This window comes from Ixodes scapularis, unplaced genomic scaffold (assembly GCF_016920785.2).
Source record: "Ixodes scapularis isolate PalLabHiFi unplaced genomic scaffold, ASM1692078v2 PGA_scaffold3__209_contigs__length_174095766, whole genome shotgun sequence".
NCBI classification, from domain to species: Eukaryota; Metazoa; Arthropoda; class Arachnida; order Ixodida; family Ixodidae; genus Ixodes; species Ixodes scapularis.
In genome coordinates, this window is record NW_024609868.1 from 50,560,742 (window position 1) to 50,585,849 (window position 25,108).

Genomic DNA, 25,108 nt, shown 5'->3' on the forward strand with positions numbered 1-25,108 from the left:
CAACTCACACTCAACAATAAACTAGGTACTGCCTCATGTCCCACAAACTGTATGACAGGCTAGGAAATATGGAAATAGATGAGGAAGGTACAGAAAGCTTGGGGAGTGATCACAACATAATGAAGATTAAATTTAGCACATCCGAACCAGAACAATAAGCTCAGGAACGAGCAGGTAAGCCAAAACTAAGTTAAGCTCAAATACAAAAAGTATCTAAAATATTGAAAACATAGTATTGAAACAATCAGAAAGAGAATGGATGTATGAGTATTTAATAGGAATCTTTAAAAGAGAATTAGAGAAGCCTCGAATTAAACAAAGAGAAAAGCAAAAACAAAGAAACAAACCAAAAAGCTGGTGGGATATGGAGGCCAAAGCAGCCATGTTGTGGCACCAGGAGGCATCCAGGGAGGATAGGTGGACAAAGAAAATGGGAGCCTTGCCAGCTGAAGTAGCATCAAAATGGGAGAACTTCCAAGAGCAGAAAAGGGAGACATCAGCTTTAATACAGGCCAAAATTGGAACTACAGGAGTGCAGTGGATGATGGAAATAAAAAAAGATAGGAATGCGCCAAAAAAAAGTTTTGCGAGCACAGCAGGGGAGAAAGATAGGGTTTCCAACACATACTGAGGACACAGAAGGGGAGAAGAGTAGAGGGGGAAGAGGAATGGAGGGGGGAGGAGAGGATGAGGAGGAGGGAGGAGGAGTAGAAAGAGGGAGGAGAAAGATGGAGGAGGAGGAGGGGAGGAGGAGGAAGAGGATGAGGGGGAGGAGGCGAGGGGCATGGGAGGAGTAGATGAGGAGAGGGAGGAGAGGGTACAGATGAGGAGGAAGGGCATACCATTCTCTCCATAGCCTCCCCTCCTCCTCCTCAATAGCTGCACCCTAAATCGGCATTCTTTCATTTAAAAAAGAAAAGACAAAAATTGAGGTTTTTGGCGCCTCTCAACTCCTTCACCATCTTCCGAGTCACGTGCACTGTGACGTGAATGGGGACGTGCGGGGTTCCAGTGAAGCTCTCTCTCTCTCTCTCTAGAGCCATCAGTGAGCAGCGAGCAACCACATGACCACATGCTGGCGCAGCCAGCACGATCAACATGGCGAAAGGAGGAAAGTGCCAACGTCGGGGTTCGGCCGTCCCCGTCCGGCTCTGCCCCCATTTCCCTCCGGCTTCTGGCTGATTTTCGCGGTAGCAGATAGAGCTGACGGTTTAGTTGACCTCGGATAGATGGCGCTACTAAAACTCCATATAATAGAAGTTTTGTCGATGATACCAGGTTTTTAACACATTTATATTTATGTTGGAACAACAAAATTTATAGAAAAATTACCTTTTATCGAGCAAGTATTTGCACAACTTGCTATCTTTTTACAAGTTCCCCACTGACATCATGCCGCGTGGTTCTCATGGCTGCCGCTCGCAACTGCAGGTCGGGAAATATTCTATTTTTTGCCTCGTGATTACGCGGCGGAATCGCAACATTCTGAAGAAAGGAGATTTGTTTTCTGTCTTTTGTGACAAGATAAACAATGTCAAAAGAACAAAAGTGCAAATTCTTTCAACGTAAAAATCGTTGCAGAGGTCCTTTAAACTTGTACCAACCGAAGAGTGTAATGAAAGTCGTAAGCAGCGTCGACTCTGGGTTCTACAGGGTGTCACAAATGAAAATTTACACGGTCTTTTTTACCGAAAAAATAAACTAGGCATCGCCGAACGCTCATTCTCCTCCCAAAGGTAGAGCTAGAGGTCACAACCAGATGCCAAAGTTTCAGCCCGATCCGATTACTTAATCAAAAGTTATAACTGATTTTCGGAAAATTTCAATGGGAAAATGGAGCCCATTTTTGCCCGTTTTCGGTTTCTGGTGCCATAGAGCCCCATGTGTTCGAAAACTCCGTCGGCCACCATATTCCCATTGAAATTTCCAGAAAATCATTTATAACTTTTGATTAAGTTATCGGATCGGGCTGAAACTTTGGCATCTGGTTGTGACCTCTAGCTCTACCTTTGGGCGGAGAATGAGCGTTCGGCGATGCCTAGTTTATTTTTGCGGTAAAAAAGACCGTGTAAATTTTCTTTTGTGACACCCTGTACTTGATTGGGTAGAAGCCTGAATAGGCATTGTGATGAGAAAATATTCTCGCCTGTCCAAGAGTCACTAGAAGTGGTTCCACGCTCGGTATCGGGTGGTACTCTCGCAGAATACTCTTATTAAGTAATGTGTAATCAACGCAGATGCAAACATCACCATTCTTCTTCGGGACCACAACGACAGGCGAGCACCAGTTTGTTGGTTCCTGAACTCTGGTAATAACACCTTTGTTCTCCATTTTCTTAAGTTCTTTAGCTGCTTTCTGGAGTGGTACAAATATGCGTCTCAGTGACGATAAAAGCATCAGGCTTTAGCTTTATTTCGCACAAGTATGCAGCTTTTCCCAGACCCTGAAAAAGCAAGGGGTACCCCTTGATTGGATCTAGAGCTTCTGGTGTCGACACCTCATTTACTCATTGAAGGATGTTTAGGGCTTCATAAAGGTCCAATCAGAGGAGTGATTCATTGACATTTCTTGCGACATAGAATGTGCCCGTGATATTTGAACATGATCGGTGCCTGCAGTACGCCGAGAACATGAAGGCGTTCTTGTGTTGGTCCCAGAAGAACTTCATTGGTTTGTCGAGGACCACCCTGTGATGTACCGGTAATTAAGGATAATGCAGGATATATTTATTTAACTGTTAGATTACATTTGGTTGAGAGGCGTCTTGTTCGGTCTGCGATCGCACACAGTCTGTTCTTTCCCAGGCATCACATTCTTCTCCGTGGCTCGCTCTCTCCCACTGGCGTCTCCGGTTACATCAGACTGCCGTTGCCTGGACCAAAGGTCGTGTTCGCTATGCATGGCGAACACGCACACAATACCTGGCAATATCTCTCCTTTAAAAAAACTTCACGTTTTCACAGGCCCAGCCGCGTAGGTGGCTGGCACGTCCGTGTTGATCTTCTGAGAAGGGGAGGGCTGCCCTCCATGCCTCGGTCACGTGTGCCATTAAGCGGTGTGGCTAGCAAGCTTGGAGTGCCCGCCTCCGGTGTTGCAGGATTGTTCTGACTGTCTTGAATAGTGGTTGGAAAGTCGTCACTAGAAATTGGACACGGAGAACCGTTTCGCTGACTGATGTCGAGGGAAGGGGCAAACTTTTTCTATGTTTTTGTGCCCTTGAGGCTATCGTCTTGATTCGGAGATATTCCCTCTCCTTGGATATATGTCTCAGCTGTTCAATGTGCCATTTCCAGGTATTTCCGTCGTTTGTGCGAATCTCATATGTTCAGTTTCCTAAAACTCGTACGACGACTCCTTTGGACCATTTCTTGCCGTTCCTGTAGTCTCTTGCCCAGACCTGGTCGTTCTGAAGTAGGTGTTGTTTTTTAGAGTTGCGCAAGGCTTGCTCCTTCACCTGTTCTGATCGCACGACATCCGTTATTGATGGTCTAAGAATTAGATTGAACCTTGTGTGGAATTCGTCTCCTATCATCATTTTGGCAGGAGCCAGTTGTCGTGTGCGGGGTCGTCCGGTATGCCACCAAGAAGTTATGGCATGTCTCTTCCATGGTCAGCCCCGACTTCAGGCTTGCGTTGACAGACTTCTTGAATGTTCCCACGAAGTTTTCTGCTGCACAGTTCATTGCAGGATGGTTCAAGGGTGAGAATGACTGCTGCACTTCGTTTCTTGTCATGAAATCCCGGAATTCACTTGATCGGAATTGCAGGCCATTGTCTGTCACAATCCTTTCTGGCAGTCCATATATCTTGCAAAGAGAGTTAGAAACACTCTTATGGTGGCTGCCGAAGTCGTCGAGGTCATGGGAACTACCTCGAGCCATTTCGAATACGCATCAATGACCAGCAAGACATTCCTTCCTTGAAAGGGTCCTGCGAAGTCTGCATGCAGGCGTTGCCATTTCTTTTTTGGGCATTCCCACGGGTTTATGAGAACTTTGGGTGCCTCGTTGCTCACTTCCTGGCACGGCCGACAACTTTGGACCATTGTTTCAATGTCATGATCCAAAAGCGGCCACCACACGTAGTGTCGTGTCAGTCCCTTCATCGTTGTCATTCCCGCATAACCTTGATGCAAGTCGTTCAAAATGTGTTTTTGGTACCTCGAGGGTGCGATGATGCGTGTTCCCCACATTAAGCAGCCGAGCTCCACGGTTAGTTCTGTTCTGCGACAGAAGTGCGGCTTGAGGTCTTTGGAATTCACTTGTTCTGGCAATCCATTTATGGTGAGTCTTAAAACTTTAGACAACACGGTGTCCTTTCGTGTCTCTCTGCTGATCTGCTTATGTGTCAGTGGGAGTGCTTGAAACTTTTCTAGATGGAGACATTTGATTTCGTCCATTTTTGCAGTTTCTGATTTTGTAGCACCCCAGTCATTGGGAGTCTCGACAGCGTGTCTGCGACTATGTTCTTATCGGTCGACATGTAGTTTATGTCGAAGTCATACCCAGACAAGATGATTGCCCATCACTGCATTCTTGCTGCAACCGTGCCTGGGATTCCCTTACCGGGACCGAAAATCGATACCAGGGGTTTGTGGTCCGTCCACAGCGTGAAGTGGTGTCCAAACAAATACTGGTGAAATTTCTTCATGCCAACAACTAGATTCAGCACTCGTTTGTCAATATGAGAGTAGTTTCGCTCACCTTTAGAAAGCGTTCTTGACATGAAGGCGATTGACTTCCGTTGCTTGTTGGGTAATATGTATTGAAGCACTCCACCAATGCCATGGCTCGATGCGCCACAGTGCAGTTCCAGAGGAAGTGCAGGGTCATAGTGCACTAACAGACTCTACTTGGAGAGTTAATACTTCGCTTCGTTGAAGGCTTTATGGCATGATCTCGACCACTTCCACCTTTTATCCTTTCGCAGCAGTTCATGTAGCGGATGTAGAATGTCGGCTGCATTGCTGATGAACTTTCCGTAGTAGTTCAGGAGTCCCCGAAATGCTCTGAGCTCTTTTTGGTCTTTGGGCGTCTTTGCTTGTAGGATCGCATCCACCTTCTTGGAATGTCCAGAGCGCAGCACATGCGGCATTGCCAAGCCAAACTCGTGTTTTCACGTGTTCTGGATGCAACTCGAGAGAACGAAAGCGAATAATTGTTGAATATTTTTGAAAGCATGTTGCAGTTCGGCAACTATAACTTTTAAATTTAGATGGATCCTTCCAAATTATATTCAATCGCACTTCGTCTGGATATTTTCTGTGTGAAAGGAACACTTACTTCTTTCTGGGTAGTTAGCTCATTCGTCGCGGTCGAGAGGACAGGTGCAGAGATATAATGAGGCAGAGCGGTTGTCCGGTCAACGAATCTCAACTGGGCTAAAGGCCGATCGCGACTGCAGCATGGATGTTTGGGAGTCGGTGTTCACTCGAACGGGCACAGGCACTGTCTATTTTTTTTTATGTATAGTCGCATCTTTGAAAGGGCTTGTTTTCCCCAAGTCCCTAGTTAGGGAATTCAAAGCCGCAGTTGCAAACCAGCAAGCCCCGCCTCTGTTCCGTTCGACATACACATATTCGCTCCTGCAAAGCCGCGCGAAAGCCCTGCCGCCAATCCACAGAAGCCGCGTTTAACTCGAGAAGTAAAGACGGTGCCAAGGGGAGACAAGGGGTAGCGGGCGCCTTTCCTAAAATATGTCCCGCCACCCTAAGTTGAAACGCCATTGTATACAAAGAAATGCCTACAGCGTCGGCTTTAGGACCCCGTGTAAGCAGCCTCCAGCCTTTAGAGTGCTCGTACCGTTTATCTTTCTTTTATTAGCTTCCCGCCACGAGAAGTCGTATTGCAGGCAGTATGAAGCCCATTAGAGGAAACATCTCCCCCTTCTGGCGCTCGTCGGCTTCTTTCTGTATTCCGTGCTGCGGCGCTGATCCTCAGTGAGGGGTAGAGGCGAGGACGAAAGCGGGCTTATGTTTAAGCCAAGGTCGTGGGGTAGTCCGGAGTGTCTTCAGGGGAAGCTCAGACCCAGACTACACTGTGCCCAGAGCATTCCCTGGTTGTACAAGCTGCACCCCCCCCCCCCCCTTCCTGGAACGTCTCCTCCTGGTACGTCCCCTCCGCACTTCCCTTGGCAATAAGCACACACCTTTTGTGAGCCCGTGAGCGACAGCATCTCAAAGCAAGCCAAAAAAGACATGCCAAAAGACAAGCCCAGAACCAAGAAGAAACCATCAAACGAAAAGTGATGAAAAGGCGGCCGCTTGAGAGGAAGGATAATCCGCTGTGTATCGTACCCATGAGGAAGGCTGCTTGGCGTCTGCGTTTGGGAGCTTTCAGGGCACAAAATTTTCGCAGACAACCTCCAAAGAAAGAGAGAAAGGGGACTAGATATGTTGAAGGTATTTTCCCCCCGTGCTCGACGTGCTGGCCTTTTTTGAAAGTGTGCCTGCAGTCGAGGACCCTGATATTTGGTGCGCCTCCCCACTGTCTCTCCACTTCGAAACTCTTGGCGCCGTCCCTGTCGGGAAGACGTACCGTGACTTTGACGGAGATAAACCCCACTTTGGAAGCGCCCAGCAGGCGCGTCCACCCACTGCTGTTTTAATCTTTTGTCCCTCGTGTCGACTGCTTACGCTGACGAAGAACCCCGGGGGGGGGGGTGATCGCCCCCCCCCCGCCCCCCCCTTGGATCCGCCACTGCACTGTTAGCGGGTCCCAGGCGAAAATCAGTCCACTTCCAGCTAGATTATGGAACTGGTCCCAGCTGGAAATGAGGCAGTCCAGCTGGATTCCAGCTGGACCCAGTTGGAATCCTGCTGGACCCAGCTGGAATCCAGCTAGACTGCCTCATATCCAGCTGGGATCAGTTCCATAATCAAACTGGAAGTGGACTGATTTTCGCCTGGGACGTGATTGGCTCGTTTGCCAGTTAATGAACGGCAGCGCAGTGACTCACTTTTCTCCTGGCAACCGAGAAAGGCTTGTTGCACTGACGGCAGCAGGAGGCATCCTTGTCGCTCGTCCAGACGGCTTCCCTCAGGGAGAGGTTGTTTTCCTTCAAGTCGGCCACTTGGAGCTTGGACCTGGAGGGGGCCATCAAAAGGGCCATAAACTAGCAATCCAGGAATTAAGGCATTAGAGTTTAAGGGGGCGACACTACTCAGGAAGGCAAACCTATTAACCACTAGTCTTATTTGTACGAAATTTGTGGGGTATTCAGAGCCGGAAAAGAGGGTGACATGCAAAGTTTAATGTTTATAGGCTGCATCAACATTTGCATCAACCTTTCCATGCCACCATTTTAAAGCACAGCCCTTAGACGCCCGTTTCCGGGATTCGCGGCGTCGGCGCCACAGTCGCCATGGGCGTAACCAAGCTAAATTTAGCGGGAAAATTGACATCACATGACCTCAACAAAAATTCAATTCCCTGCTAAATTTAGCGGGCAAAATGACGTCACATGACTTGGTGTCACGTCACCTACGAATAAATACAGTTTCCCCCACTAGCTTTAGCAGAAAAATTGACGTCACGTGACCTCAACACCAATTCAGTTCCCCCGCTAAATTTAGCGGGGGGAAATGATGTCATGACTTGGTGCCACGTCAGCTATGAACAAATGCACTTTCTCCACTAGATGTAGCAGTAAACTGACGTCACATGACCTCAACAGCACAGCACCATGATCTCCCACTGCATCCAGAATTTTGCTGTTTTGTTGTTCTGGTGCCTTTTTTACTCTGCCATTTTTGTATCAAAGTGCATATTTTTTATTTTCATTGTAATCATTTCTAAACATTTATTTTGAATCACAACTTTTTGAGTTCTTGTCGCGCATGCTAGCATTATAACCTCATTTGTACACCCGTTTTCCTCTATCTACATGTTTTCACTTTGCATTTGATTTTCCCTCCCTGTAGTCCAAGATTTTTTTTTTGTGTGTGTGTTTTTTAATCTTGTTTTGACTGTTTTTATTATTTTATTTTGTTCCGACTGATGCTTGCACTGAATGTACCCCCCCCCCCCCCCCTCATGTAATGTCCTTAATTGGGCCTTTGAGGTACCGTGAATAAATAAATAAATACATTCCCCACTAAATTTTGCGGGAAAATTTATGTCACGTGATGACAACAACAATTCAGTTGCCCCGCTAAATTTAGCGGGGAAAATGACGTCACATGGACTTGGTGTCACATCACCTATGAACAAATTCAGTTTCTCCACTAGATTTAGCGGGGAAATTAACGTTACATGCGGTGGAGGAGAAGGAAAGGAGGAGGAGAAGGAGGGGATTGGAAGAGGAGGAAAAAGGACTAGGGGAGACGAGGAGGGGAGAGGAGGAGAATGGAAGGAGGAGAGAATAGGGGGAGGAAGGGAGAAGGGGTGGATAGGAGGATGAAAGGACTAGGAGCAGAGAAGGAGGGGAGGAGAAGGGGCATACCCTCCCCTCCTCCTCAAGAGGTGTGCTCTAATTTTGCGTTACAAAGATTTGTAAATGTCTAATTTTTTTATATGCTGATCATATTTCATGTTTTGTTGCTGTTTCTTTTTTTAATGAGTCAGCACTGTTAGCTGCAATTCACATCTTCATATGTAATGCCCTCAAAAAAGGTGACTTTAAGGGTATTCGCGACTCCAGCAAAACGGACGCCACCAAGCGGGAAAACCGGGAACCAGCCGGACCAGGTCGCTCCGCGCCCCTCCGCGTCTCTGGTGGCTTTCACGAACACGTGTTGTCGGCGCGGTGGCGAACAATGTAATTTGAGGAAGGTACAAAAATTTTTTAAGTTTGCCTGAGTGTTCATTAGTGTGGTGAAGCCTCAGCAGATTGTTTCCTTCCCATCACGTGTCTGAAAGTTCGTTTACTCCACAACTCACGGTCGCGTGCTTTCGATTTCTTGGATGGGGAGGAATCACGGAAACACGTTTTGATTTCTTATCTGTTTCGAATCGCATTCAAAGTGACGACTACTTGGTAACTGATAAGTGGCTTCTTTATAAGGATGTATAACAGTGGACTGAGGACGACGGACGAGGTGTTTCACTGGAGGGAACACCAATGTTGCAGTCAAGTCAATTGGAAGGTTCGATAGCTGCTTTTCTTGAGTTTGGTTGTGTTCGATTAGCTTCAAGGTTTGAGCCACTCACGCCGGTCGGTGCGTTGGCTATTCATCTTGGCTGTTTTTCGCCAAAAAAGCCTCTGGACCACACCGAAGAAGTTGGGCTGATTTCGCAATTACTTGGTTCAGGAAAACCTGCTTGCCGCATATGATTAATGAGGGAAATTATCTGCTTTCAAAAGGTGGGGTACGTATCTCACAAAGTTATAAGCTGTCATGGCATTATGATCTATCGCGCCTCCAATATTTATATTATACCCCCGTCGAAGCCAACAGCAATATACGTCTACATTGCTCAGGTTGACCGGCCACAAAAAATACTCATTTTCTCTGTTCAAGATTCAAAGTCAAGTCCAATGCAGAGAGGTTCTGCGTGAATCTCCGATGAAGACTTTCTTCAGTTTGTCATCATTCGTCTCCGTGCTACCGGCTAGGACCATTTGGCTGAGTTTAAGTAGTATCTCTCTCTCTCTGTCAGATATACTTTTATTCAGCAGTTCACCTAATAGCTAGTCAACTAAGCTCATATTTCAACCCGAAGAATATACTAATATTGCTTTAGTGGGACATAGTACGTAATATAGTACATAACCCGCATATTCGTCAAAATGACTTCTCGATTGCTACTAAAACCTGAATTGAAATACGAGTATCAGCTGCTTAGTGGGGCGACAGTGGGTTAACATGCTCCTCGGCTCAAGAAGCGCTTGCTTAATTTTCGTAATTTTCCTGCAGCCTGTGTTGTTGACCGAGCAGACGACTGGAGCTGTTTCTTAAACGCGGATACGCACAAAAGCTCGATTTCGCGGGAGATAAGTCGCATGGTCGAGGCATGCGAGTTAGCTGAGAATTACTCTCGGTGGAACAATTCTGTAGTCATCGCCACTTTCCTTAGCTGATCAAAACTGATTAGAGTCTGTTACCGTCCCTCCGAAGCCCATGGTTTCGGTTTTGAACGAAACCTTCGAAACAAAAGTTTGACTTAAAAAAAACAAAAAAAAACACCGGGAAAACAAAACTATGTTCTGCAGGTTTATGTGCACCGGCTACACTTAACCGTCACAGTTCAGGTACCTAAATTGGGTATTAAACAAAAGAAAATCTGTTAAATTGTATGCGCCACCCGTTCAGGTTACACGGCCGAGCCGACGCGACCTGGACCCAGCCGCCATGTTTGTTTGGTGGTGGCGCCCCCTATAGGTCACTGGAGTCGCGAATAATAAATAAATGAACTGATCCTTCAAAGAGTTACATAAAAGTACATACATCAAATAAACACTGCACCCCCTGAGGAGAACTATCATGTAGAAAAGGTAATAATAATGGCCAATCCTTTTAGTGAAACGTGCTGTATGACACTTGTGTCATGTGGGTATAGAAAGAAAGGAGAGAAATTATACCATAATATAAGCAAACAAATCTGAAAGATTTTTTTTTGCGTGCATTAAATTAAAAATACTTTTCATGAAAAAAAAAAAAAAAAAAAAAAAAAAAAGACCACGGAACTGCAGAAAGTGAACTCGCAGCCACATTCCTCACAAGATATTAGTATTGATACTTAAAAGACTGGTTCCACACATCAACTCATTATCAAATGGTACTTCTCCTGAATCGAGATTTGATGCCAAAAAGTAAAACTGAGATAAACTTGTTTGGAAGTTCAGAAAGCTTCCTTTTAGATTGTGCTGGCAATAACTTATTCTGGAAAAAAATACTTTGGTTAGAGGAGTAAAACGTTTTGACAGCATCCATCAGGATATTTTAAAACTGGTAAGACTATACTTGTCAGGGCCGTACCCAGAAAAAAATTTCGGGGGGGGGGGGGGGGGGGGGGTTTCGGGGACAACGGCGGCCATTTTGAAAGTGTCTATTGTCTTATTTTCTTTTATGAATCATGTGCATCGGTGGCACATAATGGAGAGTTACAGCAAATCGGAGAACCGGTCCCGGTTTGGTACCTGGTAGCCGACCGGTGCCACTGCACGTGCGCAGAGGTGGAGATTAAAATCGGCTGGCTGCCAGTGCACCGACCAGGGCCGTACTTAGAAAAAAATTTCGGGGGGGGGGGGGGGTCAGAACCCCCTAACCCCCCCCCCCCTGGTTACGGCCCTGCTACTTGTTAAATATGTGACTTTTAAAAAAAGAATTCCAATTTTAAGGTTTTAAGGTTCACCATCCCCTTAAAGGGATGGTGAACCAAAATTTGGATTTCAGAAAACAAGGCAGGAGATGTAGGCGGGGAGGCTACAATCCCTACAACACTACTCGTAGGGCGATATCTGGAATCGACGGCCGTATTTTTTTAAAAAGAAAAAAAAAAAAGTCGAGATGGAACGAGGTTGACGAGGCGAGTGACGTCAAAATATCTCGTTTCCTCCTCTCTTTGTTTTGCCCCCTCAAGGCGGCGAGGCGGAGAAGACGCGAGCCGTTCCCTCTCCTTCTTGGAGAAACAAGACGTGAACATATCTGTCGAATGCGCCTCCTTTTTTTGAAAAATATGGTCATCTGTTCGATATAGCGTTGTATGAGTGATGTTTTAATGTTTGTAGCATTCCGTCGCACGCTTTTGCTGCCATGCTTTGTGGAATCCAGGTTTCGGTTCAGCATCCCTTTAAGTAGAACATTCTGATAACTCCAATGTTGATACCAAACAATGATACGATGCATGCATAAAAGTGCCGGCAGGGTATTGAGTACTGTTATCAGAGTAATAAAATAAAATCTACTAAAAAACTCTCTATCGTCACACACTCAATTTTCAAAAACGGGATCGACTCACTCGCTTAGTTGGCACCCGAGTTCCTCCAGTGTCAGCTCGTGTTCGGCACACTTTCTCTCCATCTCGCTGAATTCCACCTTCAACTTCTCGTGCTCCTAGAAACCAATTGAGGAGAACGGCAGAGCTGTTGCTTCAACTCTTTGTCTCCCCACTGCCGCTGCTTCCAGTCATTTCCAAAACATCTGTACATCTCAGGAGTACCTATATGTTTGCACAGTCTTTGTTATAGTTTCGATACGAATTCATTTCGAGCCTTTAGGCAATTGCAGAGTCAAATACTTTAAAAGCGTGTGAGTTAATGATAAGAATACAGGCAAGCCAGTGGTGTTTACATCTTAAAAGGTGCTGTAGCAAAAAAACAAAACAAAAAAACAACAACCTTGTTTTCTTTTTTTTTAGTCATATGCTGAAGACGTTAGATACAGGCAGAGAAGACAATAGCCAATCCGAGTGTGGCGCATGCACAGTCAACACTAAAAAAGATTAGCACGAGTGATCAACGGCCAAAGAGGTGAAACTATCACACACAGCATTACATTGTCGCAAAAACATCAGAAGCGAGAGTGGTTGGCCTGTTCCTACTTTACAATCACCAGGGGGCTTTGGCAGACAATAATAACTTGCAAGGAGTTTTTTTTTTTTTTTTTACTATAGTTGGTGACAAACTAAGAATGCAGTCAAAGCTTTGCCTTTGGCATGACCTTGCTTTCTTCCACCGGGCTTTGACTGCATGTGTTGCGAAGTGTTATCAAAGGTAGAAATATCATGCTGAAGGCAGAGCATCCATTGCACTTTTAATTTGTCACAGAATAGATCAATAGTGTCATCTATGATTCTTACCAATAAGGCATCTTTAACCCTTTGAAGGTCGAGTTTTTTTCCCAAAGGATGTTCCTAAGTGGTCGGGTTTTGCTTCCCAGGCAAAAATCAGTCCACTTCCAGCTTGATTATGGAACTGGAAATGAGGCAGTCCAGCTGGATTCCAGCTGGACCCAACTGGAATCCAGCTGGACTGCCTCATTTCCAGTTCCATAATCCAGCTAGAAGTGGACTGATTTTCGCCTGGGTTTGAAAGGAATAGTATGAAGAAATTATAAATTCAGTTTTCTTTCCTAATTATCTAGTGAGGGCATGCACGGTGCTTGCAAGCTGTTCAGGTCTAGAAGGTCTGGAAGAAAAGTGCTCACTTTTCTGCCACTTTGTTTCATTTTGGCACGTCTGCTTTTGCAGCCTTGTGGTGGTTTCAGATTCGAAACTGGAGGTACTTTACAGAGCTCCTCTATTTGAGAAGCTTTAGAAGCCTTAGTCGGAAGAGCCGGCACTCCCATTGCCACTACCGCCAGAACAGACGACATGCTAGGCGACCCTTTTGCGCGTATCGTGTGCACAAAGCGTCGAATTTAAAAACTATAAATAGCACCAGCAAAGCGAAACACTGTGTGTATACAACGTTTATAGTTCGCGAAACACATAACAAATAGCAACACCTTTCACGGTGAGTGCGGTTTTGCATTTAGGCGGGCACTTTCGAACATGTAATCGCCACCGTACATCTACGGTGACGACCGTCAGAGGGTTAAAACCACCAATGGGTAAGCAATTAATTTTAAAAAAGTAGATAATGCTGCTCTCAACGAGCAAGCATAAAGAGACCCCATGTGCACAATCGTGCATGGCCAGAAAAAGCCTGAGGGAGTAGAGGCATTTCCAAAGTGCACTTTGGGAATGGCTGCTGTCTGCTAGCCGAAGTTTAGAGAAGCTCGTTTTAGCGATCGAACGCCGTTTTACCATCCCTAGTTTATCGAATTCCTTTATAAAGAAAGCCAGTTTAGAGAAAATGGCGACGAGCTTCCTTTCAGCGTATTCGGCTGCCGAGAAGCAACGTGAACGGACGGGTCAGGTAAGTTAACGTTTTTGTAATGAGCCGCCGTAAACTGGCGCCAGAAAGCGGTGGGAACGCAGCGGGGGGCCTGGGTTAACACGCACACGCACGTGCAAAGTAGGAAAGCCTTTTTTAAACAGCGTCCCCTTTTCGATAAACGGTGTTTCTCTAAACTGAGGCTTTGCTTTCTCTAAACCGTGCTTCGATAAAACGTGCCCTTTCTCTAGAGCGTGCTTCGATGAAATGGCGTTCGATCAACCATAGTAAATCCTCTGCTGGCTTGCTTCGGGCAGTGGACTCTGCCAAACATCTGATTTCCACCCTGTTTGCGTGGCTGCCGTGCCACCAGTCACCCTTCCATCAGCCCAGCAATTACTGGTTTATGCTAATCTCTTTTTCGGTGCGGACTGTACCTCGGGGGCGGGAGATAGCGAAGCAGTGCGGAGGACTTCCTCTCGTGATGGAGCTTCACCTGTGCCATCTGCTGGAAAGATTCTATGCCCTGTTGCAGCTTGGATGCCTGGTCCTGCTGCTCTGCCACAGTGGCTTGCAGGGAAACTCTCCACTCTTGCTCTATCTTCAGGTCAGATTCGAGCAGGGACCTGAAGAGAGAGAAAGCTCGGTCACTCCGGAGGCTGGTGCGCACACTTGCGACCGCTTACGACCGTGTGCCTTAAAACCTCTTACGATGAGAAAGCCCGCTGGTGCCACTTATTGGATAGCAGCAAAACACCTGGCATTTCCGTACATTTTCTACTTTTCTTCGTGCCTCGCTTTTCTTTCTTTGCTCGAAAAGCTTTTGACAAAGTTATAAACTACCATTTCTCACGGATAGTATGTACATTTCATCTCGCAAATACCACAATACCTTCGCTCCAGTAAAATGCAAATTCAGGGTCACCTCACAGACGGCGCCAACTACTCCTTTTGTCGTAAGAGATTGCAAGAATTCGGTCGTGAGCAAACGCAAGTGTGCAAACGGGCCCTAAGGAGCAAAAAAAGAGCCCCGTTCTTGTTGGAAGCATATAACTTATGACAGAATGTTTCAATAGCACTCAAGTACCTAAATGTGTTAAGTACCTCCTCAGGTTGGACTGAGAACATATCCGTCTCGAGACGCAGCCCCACTGTACTCCGTTTCGCCTTACGATGAACTGCGGAGAATGCCACGAGCCGTCATAGCCCATCCAATGCTGCGTGAATGTCACGTGGCCTTGGAAAGGGACACAGCTATGTGTAGGATGTGTATGTCATGTTATACTTTCACGGCGCTTGATTGGCTGCAATCAGTGGCGTAGCCAGGAATTTTTTTTTTTTTTTTGGGGGGGGGGGGGGGGGGGGGGGTGGCTGGGATGTCCATGACATGGGGTGTGGAGAGGGGGAGGGAGGGACATAAGCCCAAGCCCCCCCCCCCCCCCCCCCCCCCCCCCCCCCACCCGGCTACGCCCCTGGCTGCAATAGCTCGTAGTGCCTGCTGCGGTCCGTTGTAAGGTGAAACAGAGTATACAGCCTGCTCATGTGCCAGAAAGTGTGGCTAGTAGAGATCAGCGTCTGCAAATTTGAAAGAGATTGCTTCAGTTTAATGACCCTTCACAAGAGCGTTTAATGAAGTAAATGAAACCAACAGGTTGAAGTATGAGATAAGCCCACATGGTTCGTTTTATGTATGGTGCAGCAATTTGGTCGAAGTTGATATGCTGCTGGTAGAACTTTTACAAATATGAGTATCCTAATATGCTGCATTTGTAACAACCAGAGAGAGTTAGAAGGTGAGATACTCTGGTTGATGTTTTCAGTGTGTTATAAGAAAAAAAAATAGGAGACCTTTTCTGATCTCTGTCCACCAATTGTTGGCCCAGGCTGCGGGTCGTTTCTTCGAAAGCTTGCCTCTGCCTTTCCACTGTCTGCATTCTGTGGAAGGAAAGGTCATTCAGATATGGCCGGTAAATTAGGGATATACTACTATTTGAATCTTGACAAATAACATAAACTGCCTACCAAGTTTTTGTCACATACTCTTTGTCACATAGACACAACTAGACTCAAACTATTCGAGTTTACACGATACTGTGGTGATTGCTCATTAATCAACTGCTCAATACAGTGGAACTTTTCTATAACAAAAAATATGGATATAGTCAAGCAACATTTTTGTAAGTTTATAATGCTTGAATAATCACAAACTTCTGATATCATAAAAGTGCCATAGGTAAAAAAAAAAAATAAAACTGACTACATAACTATAAAAAGGTTTAATTGCAGTATATAAATCTCATACCTGTAGTAAGAGCTTGAGTTGACATTTTTTACCTTGTAGAGTGGGAAAACAGATTGACAGGACATCTTGAATCTTTGTCTTGGTTGTCTATTTAAGGTTGTGTTTCGTAAAATTAACCTCAGCTGTGTTTGGAGATTCATGTTGTCCTGTCCTTCTGTTTCCCCACTGTCCAGGGTTAATAAAAGTCAGTTCTTAACCAGCTTGCCTCCATTCTTGCATTAGCTTCAGTTCAACCTATTTTAAATGAGTGGAATGTAGCCCTCTCAACCTCCCATCCAGAAAAAAAAAAAAGAAGTGCAAATAATCAGCACATTATGCCCCAGGTATTTAAAAGCAACATTCTTTTGAGGAACGCACTTCAAAGAATTTGCAAAAATAAATTAAGAACTTGCAACAATACTTTTTCAGTCACTGAGTACCTTCAAATGCAGGCTATTGGGAAACCTGAATACCAATTGCTAGGAATTTCCTTGAACATACATAAACCCTCAGTCTCTGTGTAGAATTATAGTAGCTATGAGTTCAAGGGCCAGGAATGGCTTGCTTGAAGCCGTATCTTATTAAGACAGCTTGAAAAAAAATCCTGCCAAGGTTTACCATCAGCACTGTCATAAAGCTTGCATCACATGCAAAAGCATAAAATGTACACTTCATGTATCATCCTGCTTGTATACCAGTTTTGTCACTGCTTTCTTTATTTGTTATAATAAGACATTGCTTCGAGCAAGTAGATTGAACTGCTCCAATGGATGCGAGCACATCCAACTTGAAATCAAGCTACAAGCTTACGTTCTGCAATTTACAGTGCCTCACATAATTTATGCTAAAATGTTGGACATGAATTGATACATGACTGGCAGGAGTGTACTTATTTGCTAGACAGAGCGAGTGAGAACAAACTGCAAGGTATTGTCCCTTCTCCCCCACCCCCAATATGTTACATTTTCTCGCTGTCATTTTAGTCCCACTATGGCAATAGTGCTTGCTCCCAGGATTTCTGTTCTTGGGCTGGGACGGATCCTTTCTTTTCTCTCCAAGGATAAAACATCCAAAGCTGAGCTTTAAATGTGAGGTATAAAGGGACAATTCCTTAGATAAACCATCGATATCACATTAAGAAATTTCAATTGTCAAACACTGTATTTTGGAAAGGTGCATTGTGTCAACTTTAGTCTAAAATTTTTAAAAAACATGTCCTATTTTTCCACAGTGGAAAAGAAGTGCGATATGGATTTAAAATTATCTCAGAAGGCGAAAACTGGAGAATGTACTATCATGCCCTTTCATGCTATTAGCATTGTAGCCCATCAAACATACCAAACCTAGTGCATGGCTCTGGGAAACACACCCAAGCTTTTGACTGCACTTCGATCAAAACTATTTTTATTCAGCCTAACCTTGACACCCACCTTTAAAGGCTGTCCTGATGTTTATTTTTGAGAAGACAAATACCAGACGTCAGAGAAATAAACTATGACAAGAACCCTTTCAATGAAGGATACTGGATTACTGACATACAGTGCAATCCACTCATAACAATAATGAGAAAACCTTAAAATTCAATCGTTATAACTCATTATTGTTGTATCTGGACTAGAAACTGAGCGTTTCTAGTCTAGAAACTCTAGAAACTGATCGTTATAAACAGTACATTGTTATATCTGGCATCGTAATAAGTGGATTGCACTGTAGTCATCTTTATAAAAAAAATCTTTGGTGCCCAAAAATGTTTGTCAAAAATGATGCAACTGTGTGAGATGCCTGTGAGGTCTTGCAACTGTTTCTCATGGTAAACTCCACTGGTGGAAGTGCCTCATGCTTGTACTTGCACATACATAAAGTCACCAAGAAAAAAGTGGTCCAAAGCCACTCCAAATCCACCAGTGAATTTCACCATAAGAACTACAGCAATAGTTATGACAAATATTTCCAATTTCCTGAGTTATTCTAAACTTTCTAAATTGTTAGAGTTTAGGAGTGTATTGGCACAATATGTTGCAAGAGTTAGAAATAAAGAACACTTTTCGTCTATGGGGTTTACTTTGACAAAAAATAGAAGTAAACAAAACCGGGGCAATTGGCATTTCCAGTCTTCCAGATCTGCCAAAATGAATACTCCTTTTGGTATTTCCCAAATAGATAGAATCCACTTTAAATAAACAGCAAGAAACAAATTTGTATGCCATAATCCACAACTTATCATAAGCGTAGCTAGGGCCCTTATCGACAAAGCCGATCCTTGCAATTTATTCTAAAAGTGCATAGTCCATTTGCCCCACAAGGTAGTCTTGCGAGAAATAGGCATAGCAGCTCAGGGCACCTCACCATAAAAAAAAAAAAAATCACTTTTATAATTTCCAGTCCTTGACTTGAAAAAGGGCACATTGCTGAAACTTCAAAAGCATATGTCCATCATCTACCATAATTATATCAGTCTGAAAAAAAAAATTACTTGCACAATCTAGAGATTGATTTATGTGATCAACTAAAACAATGGCACAATGAAATGAACCCATGCATAACAGAAACAAAATAATAATTAAAAAAAAAACCTAGATACAAAATAGGGGGGGATAAGTGAACAAATGAGTACTACGATGACATTTTTCTGTACTAAGCAGGGTTTCAAATTAATGTTCAAGAGAGCCAATAGAAAGGATGTTTCAGTGAAGACTTACAAAAATACCTAAAAATAAGATGGTTGAGAAAAAAAAAAAAAAAACTCTTGATGGGAACAAACTGCCAGCTACAACGGTTGTCAGGATTGCAAAACATACTAATTAGCTAAATATTACCTGATATTTACCGATTCATTATTCATTTTGTAATTAGAGAGAATAAACATATTATTTCAATTAGAAACTTGATGAGCATCATCAAAAATCACTTACCGTAGAATACCGTGCATCCACCCATTCCAAACTAAGCGCCTATTCCCAAATTTGTAGGATCTGAGAAAATATGCACAGTACATTGATATGTAAAAATTGATGACTGGGCAAGCACCCCATCTCCCATTTTCTCGCGATTACATATCTAAATCTTGAGTGGGCGCTTGCCCGGTATTTTACGGTAATCAACTAAGTTTAGAAGGGTATAAAATATGTTGAGTATTTTACAGCATTCCGGAAAACGCTCAATTAGATGAGTTTCTGGTTTGTTCTATATGTATTGGAGTACACTGTTGCGTTAGCGGCCCTGCTCTGAGGTGCCCGATGTTCGCAGCTTCTGCCTCGCCTCACACGAAGAATGGCATGAAGTGTGGCGCACGTGCATTGTGCCTCTTAGCCACGGGATGACAGGACCACTAATGCAAAGATGTGCGCCAGTAGGAAACTGAAACCTGGAAACGCGTCCAATTTTTTTTTCTTTTTTTTTTTTCAGAACATTGTACAATGTTGTATGCGCCTTATACCTTTCCCAAATTAGTTGGTTTAGGGGTTTTCGAGTGCGCTCGGCAAGTTTCTAATTTGAACACTATGCTTATTCTTACAGGTTAAGAGGTTCACTAGTAAATTTTAGTTAATTATCTCGCGAATTAGTATGCTTCTTACAATCCCCAATGTCTGCAGTAGCTGGCAGGTTGTTTTCGTAAATAGTTTCTCTTCTTCTCAGATACCCTATTTTTGGGCATTTTATAAGTCTTCGCTGAAACACCCTGTACATCACAATTTGTCTGCATAACATACCAATTTCATCTCTGTAGTAGACCAGCAATGTGGCCAGTACAATACAACAGATAACTGGCATGCACTACACAGTAGCGACCACACAAATGTTGGCCAGTACGACAGCCCATGCCAAAGCTGACAGGAGTGAGTATTACCTATGATCATTGTAGCTGCATATTTCTATTCTTGAGGGTCTAGATTAAGTTGTTGCTTTCCTTATACAAAGTTAAAAATATCCTTAAAAAAAAAAGAGGAAAAAAAGCTGCAAAAATATTTTGAACAGTCCCCGCTGGGTCAATGAAAACTCCAAAATCATTACTGTTTCTCATACCTTCTAACACACATAAAAGAACCAAACAAGAGATAAAAATTAAAGCACACCAAATGCCTGCCCCATAAAGATGCTGCTGTAGAAGAAATGGACCAGAAGAGAGTACAAGCCTTCTTTATTATCTTATTTTTACAAAGTCAGGTGGAGCAGCTGCAATGCAGGAGAGCCATGCACAAAGCACAAACTAACAACTCCTGCTGCACTCCAATGTGCACAGGGTCCACGGATGCTTCCATGTTTAGAACACTGCAGCTCGGCAATTGCAGCTGATGCACACACACGTGTGCGTGGCTTTGTACAGTGCAAGCAACGCATTCAGATTCGTTCCCAAATAACCAACAACAGTCAGGATCAATTAAAGTTCACTGCATGAAACAAATTACTTTATTTCGTGCTTTTCCTTTTAGTGAACATTAATTTTCTCCAGCAAGTATACCGACATACCAACTAAACACATCTTGAGATTTCACATCCTCAGTCATAAACTAGCAGTACACTACTGTTTTTGCAGTCTTCAGTACCTTCAGCATGTCCATCATACTACCTCACTATTAACAAGCATAGCAATTTGCAGGACGAGAATGTAACACAGTAAAAATATTTCAACAAGAAAAAACAAATTTTTTTTCACACAAACTACAGTACTCGTTTAGACAAAGGCTGCATTATTTTGTGCAAGAACAGCTAGCTGCAGTACCGTGTTCACAGTGAAGCCATGGTGACTACGAGGCACATGTCTTTCATCAAGGCTCATGACCACAAGTGAAGTGGAAACACGTGAAAACACTGCCATTTACGATCTGAGCAAACACATGCAAAAGCATGGACTACATATGCACTCAGCTTTACCACATAGTTTTTCTGGCTGCATCACATTTTTCCCCTGCAATAAGGCAAGTATACCAGCGAGTGATGCCACCAAAACTTAGAGCGATAAATATGTAATCAACTGTTGCCAGGATACCATGAGACTAGTTTAGTTCTAGACATACTCATCAGGAAAGCCCAGCTTCAAGATTTACACCTCAACACATTTAAGGAAGCTGAGCAGAAGCAAAGTTTTGAAAAGCATAGGTTGAGACGCGGAACTGAAATGCACCTGTTCAAACAAGGAATGCGAGTCGAAACATTTTTATTGAGTTAAGGACAGCAGATCTTAAAATCGTGTTTATGGCACAGACTAAGGCATTGTCCTAGCTCGCACCATGCCCCAACAATACGACCGACAGCCACACTTTTCGAGATAACTGGAGAGCGTTTTGCCACAACAAAACTAACAACCATTTCCCAGAGTCAGTAAGACCAAGCCAACTACTCAAATTCTTAAGAACCAATGTGGCACATCAACAGAGGAACCGTCTTTGGGTGGCTACACCAAGCAATACGTCCTCTTCGTAAACCCATTTGGCATTGGTGTGGCTCCTCATGAGAACTCACACAGTCATCTTCGTTTTCCTAGAGGCACCAACCCACCGCCGACAACTAAAGACATATCTAGCACAGCGTAAACACACAGAGACGAACCAGCGTCAATCCAAGTCATTTCAAATGACGAAACAAAGAAGCCTCCCAAAGGTTAAACAATGTGTAGTGTGGTGGCAATGCCAAAAATAGATTTGTGAAGACATTCCCTTTCCTCCTCAGACAAAGCAGAGGTTGAACACTCGCACATTATGCACACTTACTTCGCATCGGCATCTTTCAGACCGCTCGTCAATTGGGCGACCCTTTGCTCCAACTTCGACACCTGCTCCGTTTTCTGTTTTAGCGAGGCTTCGCAGTCCTGTTAAAAGACCAAGGGACAAGACAGATGTTCAAAGGTCAATAATCAGTCTCGAAAGTCTCATGGCAGCCATTGTGAAAAGGCAGTACCTCTCTGACTGTCAGAGGCATGCAGCGTTAGAACCTGATAGATAGTGCAGTCACAAATACAGTGCAATCCACTTTTAACGATATTGAGAAAGGCTGAAAATTCAATTGTTATAACCAAGTACTAGATTAGAAGCTGGACGTTTCTAGTATTAAAACTCTAGAAACTGATTGTTATAAGCAGTACATCGTTATATCTGGTATCATTATAAGTGGATTGCACTACTGGATGTATCAAGGAGCGGCCAGGCTCTTTAAATTGACCGCAAAATTCGGTTTCTTAACCTATCGCGTTCCAATTTTGTACAGCGTTGGCCACAGGTGGTGCATTTTTTGTATAAAATTTGCAAAGAGCGAGCTTACCTGAGGAAAAAGTAAAAAAAGAAAAAGGCTTAACTCCTATGGAAAGTAGCAAAGCCACCGGTCTTCAAACCATACGTGAAAGCTCGCGCTGCAGAACCCAGCATACTGGGTTCAATCCCCGGCCCTGCCCGTTTCGATCTGCATGAGCATCGTACCGGTGTGCGGTCGTGTATCACTACTGCGTGATGCACGTTTAAGACCCCAGGCTAGCGGTTGTACTGCACTGGCTAAATTGCTCATCTACAGCTGGGAGACTCGTTGCCCTTGGAGGCAGACCAAGTTCTAGGCTGTATAAACATACACACAACCCAATTTTTTTTTCAAACCATAGGGCGCCCTATGGTTTGAAGACCGGTGGCTTTGCTGCGTTTCCATAGGAGTTAGGCCTTTTTCTTTTTTTACTTTTTCCTCAGGTAAGCTCGCTCTTTGCGAATTTCATAGAAAAAAATGCACCGCCTGTGGGCAACGCTGTACAAAAGAAACCGAATTTTGCGGTCGATTTAAAGAGCCTGGCCACTCCTTGATACACCCAGTATAATAGAGCAGGAAAAGTAAGAATTACTTGATTTTAAGTGTTTGAGACATGGGACAGCAAACAAAATGCAATGGTAACTCCTGACCTGCTCAAATGTACTATACCAAGCGAAAGGAGACTGAACTTCAGGAGGGAAGGATTGTTTATTTACAAACACGAAGAGGTCAACCTGCATTTGGAGCTGATGTGCTACATTGCAAAACTGAACTTATTTCAAATTTCAAGCAATAGTAGCACAAATGACATAGGATGTACACTGAGAACTCTGATGGAAGCTGTTGTTCATGCTGTCAAGACCCATTGCAAAGCGAAGAGCTGGCGCCCTATGGCAAAGCAGTAGTGGAGCTATTGCTTGACTACTACCCTGAGGCAAAAACTAAGTGTAGAAGCACTGGCTCAATCATTCCCCATGTCTACCAAGATAGTGTTGAAGAATAGGGGGTAGTCCAACCTGAAGTTTGTTGTACATCTGCAAGTTGATTGCCTTTATGTCCTCGAGCTGTCGGCGCAGTGTTACAATGCTGTCTTGCTTCTCGTGGATGTCCTTTTCAAGTAACTTTAAGGCCATTTCTGCTTCCTATATCAGTGAGAGGTCAAAAAAGAAAAAGAAGGGTTCTTAATAAACAATAAAAAAACAGACACAGAAGTTTGCAATTTCTACGATACAAGCACATCCCTAAACAGAAGATTACTCAACCTTATGAGAAAGTTCATGCTCCGATTAAAAAAAGAAGCTCGGAAACGAGGGTTCCTACCACACGGCAAAATAATTATCTGCAAGCAGGACAAGTTTTGTCAAGATGACGAGATTTGAACACACAATAATATACTTATGCACAAAAAATAAATGCTGAAAATTTTTGAAGTTTTGCTGAATTGTTTTTGAAGGCTGACATACACTTTCCAATTTTGCCCGCCTCCTCTTTTTCTATACCTTGCCCCAACTTCGTTCCCTTCACAGCTTAGGAGAGGGGAGCACTGAGAGGATTATCTTCCCTGCAGAAAACCGAGGTTGTACGTCGGTCTTTAAGCCTGGGTCTAGTCCTTGGACAGCTTCAAGAAGTAATGAAAGAGGAAGGAATGCCCTGCCTGTCTCCTGTCCACCTCTTCTTGTAGTTGCCGTCGGACCTCTGTGTATAGAGAGTCGAGGCCAGCCTGGTTGGCTTGCAAAGTCTCACGTTCTGCACTCATGTCTGCCTTTGCACTCTGAAACAAAACCACAAAACGTCTCCCAACACAGACAAAACGAGGCTTTGATATAGTAAGTCTACAAGAGCGGACAGCACCTCCAATAAATTCCACTGTTTTGTCAGATGGATTTTAAGTAATGGTGTCATATATATAGCTGAATCCAATGAGAACTTCTTGATAAGAGCCAAGGTTTGACATTTAGTTTCCTGTACACCACACAGAGAATCCATTGCTGCTATTTACAGAAGTACAATGGTGAATGGGCACAGACAACATCCGAACACAGAACAGTGACCTAGCTGTGCTGAGATTCCGAGCCTTGCGTTGACATGCTTCAGACTTCAGGGGCAGATAACAATCTTGGGCTCAAATGTCATTCATGATCTACCATGCTTATAAAGCAGATATGTATGGCCATTGTTCATAAAAATGATTGTGTTAAATTTAATAGGCTGTTTCATACAGTATCTACCATGAGATCCAACAGGAAAGGCAGCTGCTGTTTACTCTTAAGTAGTCAACGAAAGTGAATGAAGCAGTGTAAAAGGCTCATTCACATCTTACATGCAACTCTGCATTAAAGACATTACAGTAAATAAGAGCCCTACTTGAAAATGGATACTGTTTACTTTTTTTTTACGTACTAATGGGCTGCTACTTCTAAAGACGTGACCTCTCACAGACATAGTGCGAGTTTGGCATTGCTGAGATAAGGTACCTGAAGCTTGCGTTCATGGTCCTCAACTATGGTGCCCTGGTGCTGACGCATGACCCCATTCTCTTCCTCAAGGGCCAAAATTTGATTCTTAGCAATGGCAAGGTCCTCTTTCATTAGAGCATTGGTCGTTTGAAGTTGTTCAACTTTCTGTTGAAGGTTTGTCACGGTGGCACTGAGAACAAGAGGCAGAACACCAAACCATTTAGACTGTTGCAGCATGGGTCACTCAACACACGAGTACAGCAAAGACTCCTTATAGTAAAGTCCAACTAACATAAAAAAAAACAGAAGTTTTGGGATGTAAACAAACATAGTTTCTATATGAATACCTCAAATGCCAGTGCTAACACTACAAGCTTACCACTACTT

General features: G+C 43.9%; 1 protein-coding gene across 3 annotated transcripts in view; it reads right to left on the minus strand.

Annotated features, from left to right (window-relative positions):
- Positions 1–25,108, minus strand: part of LOC8040449 (RUN and FYVE domain-containing protein 2) — a 38,480-nt gene that overhangs the window by 2,788 nt on the left and 10,584 nt on the right. For all 3 annotated transcript variants that reach the window (XM_029976538.3, XM_029976539.3, XM_029976540.3), the window contains 8 exons: positions 24,740–24,911; positions 23,920–24,036; positions 23,282–23,407; positions 21,749–21,846; positions 15,608–15,694; positions 14,256–14,385; positions 11,902–11,996; positions 6,959–7,085 (listed from right to left, as the gene is read on the minus strand). In XM_029976538.3, coding sequence (XP_029832398.2) covers positions 6,959–7,085; positions 11,902–11,996; positions 14,256–14,385; positions 15,608–15,694; positions 21,749–21,846; positions 23,282–23,407; positions 23,920–24,036; positions 24,740–24,911 — 952 coding nt within the window. The remainder of the gene's footprint in view (positions 1–6,958; positions 7,086–11,901; positions 11,997–14,255; positions 14,386–15,607; positions 15,695–21,748; positions 21,847–23,281; positions 23,408–23,919; positions 24,037–24,739; positions 24,912–25,108) is intronic.